At 42.0% G+C, this 7,048-nt stretch overlaps 1 protein-coding gene across 1 annotated transcript; it reads right to left on the reverse strand.

The window, feature by feature from the left end:
• Positions 1-679: 679 nt before the first annotated feature.
• LOC141050001 (olfactory receptor 11L1-like) lies at positions 680-1,522 on the reverse strand. The gene has a single exon (XM_073546840.1). The coding sequence runs from the start codon at positions 1,520-1,522 to the stop codon at positions 680-682; it is 843 nt and encodes a 280-aa protein (XP_073402941.1).
• Between the last annotated feature and the right edge of the window lie 5,526 nt (positions 1,523-7,048).

Raw genomic sequence — 7,048 nt, forward strand, 5'->3', positions numbered from 1 at the left:
TCAGTGTAAGGGTTCCGTTACATTTAGAGATGCATCAGCGATCCCGACAACGATACGACCCGGTCAGGATCGCTGGTGCATCGCTAAATGGTCGCTAGTGAGCTGCCAAACAGGCAGATCTCACCAGCGACGCAGCAGCCCGTCGGCGGTCATTCTTTTCTGTCACACCACAGCGATGACGACGAATTCCGCCTGCGTCCATGTGTTGCTAGTTGATGCCAGTGGTACTCCAACGAGGGAAAAATGGCCCAGGACATTCGAGCGTGATCAGCGATATCCAGCGGGGGGGCCGGTTGCAGGTACGTGTCACATGTAGCGATATCGCTGTTGCATCACAAAATCGGTGACGCTTTAGCGATATTGCTAGCGATCTCGCTATGTGAGAAGGGGCTTTAGTCTGAACAGTTGAATCTTAACTAATTTACAAATTATTGCTGATCTCATGAACAGACAATAACGCCTTGTAGCTGTAATATCTTGCAACGTTTCACTAGCTGATTAACTTTTATTTTCCGATTTTTAATACCTATGTTAAGAATGCGGATGTCAACATTGATCTACAATTTAGCTTTTCCATGAATAATACAACAGGATTACAATTTTGCAATGAGAAAAGTTGATGAATAGTTTCCTTAGCGCCTGCTTAATATCTCTATTACTCAGACTGTAAATGATGGGATTAAGAAGTTACTACAGTGTAGAGCAGGGATAGTAATGTCTTAGCATTTTGCTGATGTGGAAATATATAGATGATAATGATTGACCCGTAGAATAAAGACACCACAGTCAAGTGGGCAGTACAGGTGGAGAAGGTCTTCTGCCTCCCGGTCACAGTCGGGATCTTTAATATGGTTGAGATAATGTACACATAGGAAACCATAATAACAGTAAGAGGACACACCGCAAGAAGAATAGACAAAAATAAACTTTCCATCTTGATTATAAAAGTATCTGAACAGGAGAGCTCCAGTAGAGGTTGTAAATCACAAAAGAAATGGTCAATGACGTTTGGTCCACAGAAATCCAAACGACTAACTGTAAAAAAAAACATTAACATCATTGTTAAAATGATCAACCAGGTCATTAAAACGATTCTCAGACAAAATGTGAGGTCCATAACTGAAGTATAATGTAGAGGGTGACAGATGGCCTGATACCGATCATAGGACATGATGGTCAGGAGAAGACATTCCAAGGCTACAGAGACAGTGGAAAAATAAAATTGTATTAGACAGCCAATAAAAGACAAAGATCTTCCTTCATCAAACAGAATGTGAAGCATGTTGGGTTCTATTGTGGTGGTGAGAAGGATATCTGACAGAGAGAGTTGTGTGAGGAAGAAGTACATGGGCGAGTGGAGCAATCGGCTGGACGACACCACCAGAATGATCAGGAGGCTTCCACCTACAGTCACACAGTACATAATTAGAAGCAGAACAAAAAAAGGAAAATTTAACATTTGAACATTTTGAAATCCCAATAGCAAAACTTCAGCCACTTTGCTAAAGTTATGAGGCTGCATATTCATGGAGGAGAATTTCTTGAAAAACTGTAACAAGGAAAAGAGACAGAACATATTAGAGTGAAGAAAATTATGGTTTTCGGTGTCAGCAGCCTGTGTATATCAGCTCTACAGAAACTCATACTTTAGAATCCAGGAGAAGGAACAAGAGCATGCGGTAAATTGCATATAAAAATATCAAAACTTTATTTAGAAAAAGTGCTACAGGTAATATATCAAGATTCCTCTTGATAAAGCGGCCTGGGGTGCAGCGAAACACGCGTCGGGGGTGGCACAGCCTGGTTCTCCCTCTCCTACCTATCCCGGTAAGCTCTCTTGTGGCCAGCTTTGATATTACTTGGCTGCAGATTGCGGCCGGTTATTACATCACACCGGTGCTCTTCTTTACCGCCCTTGTGGTGTTTGATTTTGGATTCAGTGTTTGGGTACTACTACTGTATATTTACATGGTCTATTGGGTATATGTCCACAATGTGGATGCATACTGGGATTATTTTTCCATCTTGGTGGGAGAAGTTGGGCATTTGGGTTGATACCGTCTGTATTGTCTGATTGCCACCTTGTTACGTATATATTACCTGTAGCACTTTTTCTAAATAAAGTTTTGATATTTTTATATGCAATTTACCGCATGCTCTCGTTCCTTCTCCTGAATTCTACAATTTCTCCTGAGCTTGTGCATTTGGCGTTGGTGTTTAGGTTGCTCTTCCCCATCTCCATTATGCCACATTATGTTTAAGGGATTTTTGTTGTCGAGAAACTCATACTTTCATCATTTTGGTCTACTCTAATCAATACATATTTATATCATTTTCTTGTGGTCAAAAATTTGTTCAGGCTTTAAAATATATATTTTTCTACATTTTACAGAAGCATGAACTGACACTATTAATTTAATATTCTTAATTATAGTGCACAAAGTTCAGCAGGAGACAATGATCATATTGACTTACTGACCTCGAATTGGCCGAAAGATTTCACTTCTGGTCCATTCTTTTGTAGATTTTCCAGTAGTCACACGTAAGACACAATGTCATTGCTCAGCCTCCTTTATATAGGAATCTAGCAGCACTTTCACTGCACAATCATGGAGAATTCCCACTGGGACTATGAGGATATAGATGTAAAAGAAAATAAAGCAATTAAATAATTTGTATTTGTACACTTAAAATATAAAGATTACTTAAAGCATTATTATCTCTCACTGTCATTGCCGGTTTTGGCATTATAGACACAACCCTTTTATTCAAATCTGATTTGTCAGCATACATGGTTAAAAAATTGGAAAGCTTCTTCTTATCCAAGTCATTATGAGCTAATTTTTCATGATACATAGTACCTCATGTTACCTGTAAATTTAATTTAATTTTACCGTAGGTCATTTAGTTGTTTTTTTTTTCTCAAATTTTTTGAAAATTTTGAATTTCACAAACTTTAATATTACTAACTGGCATTGAGTGGACAATATATTATAAATTCTCATCCCATATATTAGTCCATTACAAAACTGCACAGTCCAATCACCATCCAGAAAGCTTGATTTGTTTTTCAAAAATTCAGTTTATGACAAATACAGATGTGAGAATCTCAAAACTGAAAGGATTGTAATTACTCAGAAATTACATGTAAAAGAGTGGAGAGAGAAAGAACCGTGATGACCATAAGAGCTTACATTTTAAAGCCAAGAGAAAGAGGCCTCATTTACTATATGAGCTTACACTCCACAGGAGGGAGAGAAGAACCTCACTGACCAGAGCAGCTTACACTCTACAGGAGGGAGAGAAGAACCTCACTGACCAGAGCAGCTTACACTCTACAGGAGGGAGAGAAGAACCTCACTGACCAGAGCAGCTTACACTCTACAGGAGGGAGAGAAGAACCTCACTGACCAGAGCAGCTTACACTCTACAGGAGGGAGAGAGAAGAACCTCACTGACCAGAGCAGCTTACACTCTACAGGAGGGAGAGAGAAGAACCTCACTGACCAGAGCAGCTTACACTCTACAGGAGGGAGAGAGAAGAACCTCACTGACCAGAGCAGCTTACACTCTACAGGAGGGAGAGAGAAGAACCTCACTGACCAGAGCAGCTTACACTCTACAGGAGGGAGAGAGAAGAACCTCACTGACCAGAGCAGCTTACACTCTACAGGAGGGAGAGAGAAGAACCTCACTGACCAGAGCAGCTTACACTCTACAGGAGGGAGAGAAGAACCTCACTGACCATAGCAGCTTACACTCTACAGGAGGGAGAGAGAGAAGAACCTCACTGACCAGAGCAGCTTACACTCTACAAGAGGAAGAGAGAGAAGAACCTCACTGACCAGAGCAGCTTATACTCCACAGGAGGCAGAGAAGAACCTCACTGACCATAGCAGCTTACACTCTACAGAAGGAAGAGAGAGAAGAACCTCACTGACCAGAGCAGCTTACACTCCACAGGAGGGAGGGAGAGAAGAACCTCACTGACCAGAGCAGCTTACACTCTACAGGAGGGAGAAAGAGAAGACCCTCACTGACCAGAGCAGCTTACACTCTACAGGAGGGAGAGAGAGAAGAACCTCACTGACCAGAGCAGCTTACACTCTACAGGAGGGAGAGAGAAGAACCTCACTGACCAGAGCAGCTTACACTCTACAAGAGGAAGAGAGAGAGAAGAACCTCACTGACCAGAGCAGCTTATACTCCACAGGAGGCAGAGAAGAACCTCACTGACCATAGCAGCTTACACTCTACAGAAGGAAGAGAGAGAAGAACCTCACTGACCAGAGCAGCTTACCCTCCACAGGAGGGAGGGAGAGAAGAACCTCACTGACCAGAGCAGCTTACACTCCACAGGAGGGAGGGAGAGAAGAACCTCACTGACCAGAGCAGCTTACACTCTACAGGAGGGAGGGAGAGAAGAACCTCACTGACCAGAGCAGCTTACACTCTACAGGAGAGAGATGGGAAAATACTCTGCTGTATAAACTGTGCTCCACTTTAAGCTAATGATTGGTCATGGTCCAGGTACTGAACACCAATATACAAGGTATGATAACCTATAAGATGTCATTACTGCAAGAGATTATGGACAGGTCCATGTGCAATTTCAAAACGATGTTAGTCCAGTGTCTGATTCCTCAACAGTACGGGAAATGGTGCAGGGCAATTTTGTATGCACGGTATATATATATATATATATAAATAATATATAAAGCTCAATCTGGGTGTGTATGTATGTATGCATGTCCGGGATTGGCATCCGCACCGTCGCAGCTACAGCCACAAAATTTGGCACAGTCACACGTCTGGACCCCTAGAGTGTCATAGGCTATGTTGTGAGGCGAAATTTTAACCCTGTGCGTTCCAATTCACCAAACAATTTTGCCCCTATCTACATAATGGGGAAAAAGTGAAAGGAAAAGTGTTGGAGGCAAATTGACAGCTGCCAGATGTGAACAAGGGGGACTGAAAGAATGAGAGCGATGGCGCCAAAGAGTATATACCGTACAGTTGCTAAGGTGGGGCCCTGACATGGGATACTCACCACACACGGGGATATGAACACACACACAATGCGCCACACACTACCACGTGCTTCAACACATATTCTACCCTCAGCGCACATTTCACCACACATACACCAACCTCACCACCTAAAAGTCGCCACTCAAAACTCGCCACGCTGTCCCAGAGCTGTTTACAAGATGAAAAATGAGCTGTGATTGGTTGCTATCAGCAACAGTTTTCTTTGTAGACAGTTGTGGTAACTGAGGCCTATTATTCTTATCATTTCTATGGTGTTATCGTCCTTCTGTAAAGCTGGAAATAACACAATTTATTACCGTGCCAACACAGACCACCCTCTGACACAGACTGCAGGGGGAGCCCAGTATCACACAGGATAGGATTAGATACACAGCTCAGCAGACAGTATCAAACAGGATAGGATTAGATACACAGCTCAGCAGACAGAGTCACACAGGATAGGGTTAGATACACGGCTCAGCAGTCAGTATCACATTGGAGAGGATTAGATACACGGCTCAGCAGACAGTATTACACAGGATAGGATTAGATACACAGCTCAGCAGACAGAATCACACAGGATAGGGTTAGATACACGGCTCAGCAGTCAGTATCACATTGGAGAGGATTAGATACACGACTCAGCAGACAGTATTACACAGGATAGGATTAGATACACAGCTCAGCAGTCAGTATCACACAGGATAGGATTAGATGCATGGTTTTTATGTGCAATATAATCATTACAATTTGTTATAACTAACCACAGTTGGTTACTATGCCCAGGCATCGCCGGGTTCTTCAGCTAGTGCATACATATATATATATATATATATACTGTATGTATATATATATATATATATATATATATATATATATATAAATATATATATATATTTCACAAGTTTTTCTACCTACAAAGTTTGGAGAGGTCTGTAATTTTTAGTTTTTCTTTAAGAAGCCTCCTACTCTGCATTCATGACTAGTGTTGAGCATTCCGATACCGCAAGTATCGGGTATCGGCCAATATTCGCGGTATCGGAATTCCTATACTGAGTTCAGATACTTTTAGAATATCAAATACCGGAATCAGAAGTTCCCATAATGATATGAGCCAGTTTGATTTGATTCAGCCAGTGAGGAATCCTCAGAAGTGTGGGCACATCCTGTTAGGCATGTAGGCATGTTAACTAATGGCATGGCTGTGATTGGCTGCTGAAATTATGTCATGATGCACTATAAAAGCTGCCGCCGCCATTTAGGGTTCACTCTGCTTTGAATTCAGTTAGGGACAGGCTGCTGTTCAAGACTGTGAGGGACAGTTAGAAATAGCGATTCTCAAAACAATATTGTGCTTTACCCAGGCTACATAAACCACCGCTGTAGCTTTCTTTTGCCTAGCAGCAGTGTTCACAGCTGTCTGCAAGGGCTGTGTGAGTGCAGCCCACGCTGTGTAGTGTGTCCTGCTGCTACGTCTGGTTGTAGGCCGCTCAGCGTGCGTCACTGCCTCATACATATTTTTCTTTTATTGCAGCTCATGTTTTATTCTCCTATTAGTTTGCATCCATCCGTATCCATCTACATTGGTTGGTTGCAAACACTATATAGGAGTAGATAGAGGAGCCTTTTTGCTGGCTTGTGCCCTGCAGCCGCAGCAAGATTAGTATTACCCTATTTTTTGGAGCCTCATATTTTGCATTGTAGGTTACCTTCCTGCATTGTAAGAGCTCCAAAAAGTTTGTGATACTATCGCTTTCAAATCTTTGGTCACATCCTTTTTGTTTTTTTGGCAAAAAAAAAAACAAAATAAAGTTCACCAAACACTCCACTTGACAGTTGTGTAGGCCACATTAGCTCATATTAAAGTGTAGACCACACACTTTATAAAATTAGTGTTTCTTATACCTGTTAGCAGCTGTTCAGGAATAAGCGCACTAAGCCCCCCTTTGTACCTTTCTGCCTATCTTTATCAGTCTACTAAGATAAAGAAGGCAGGGAGTAAGGCACATGGGCGTGG

Source organism: Dendrobates tinctorius, unplaced genomic scaffold, assembly GCF_039654945.1.
Source record: "Dendrobates tinctorius isolate UK_male_01 unplaced genomic scaffold, ASM3965494v1 ptg000151l, whole genome shotgun sequence".
NCBI classification, from domain to species: domain Eukaryota; kingdom Metazoa; phylum Chordata; class Amphibia; order Anura; family Dendrobatidae; genus Dendrobates; species Dendrobates tinctorius.

Excerpts from the sequence above, each read along its gene's own strand:
- LOC141050001 (XM_073546840.1), bottom strand. The coding sequence starts at position 1,522 with ATGCAGCCTCATAACTTTAGCAAAGTGGCTGAAGTTTTGCTATTGGGA.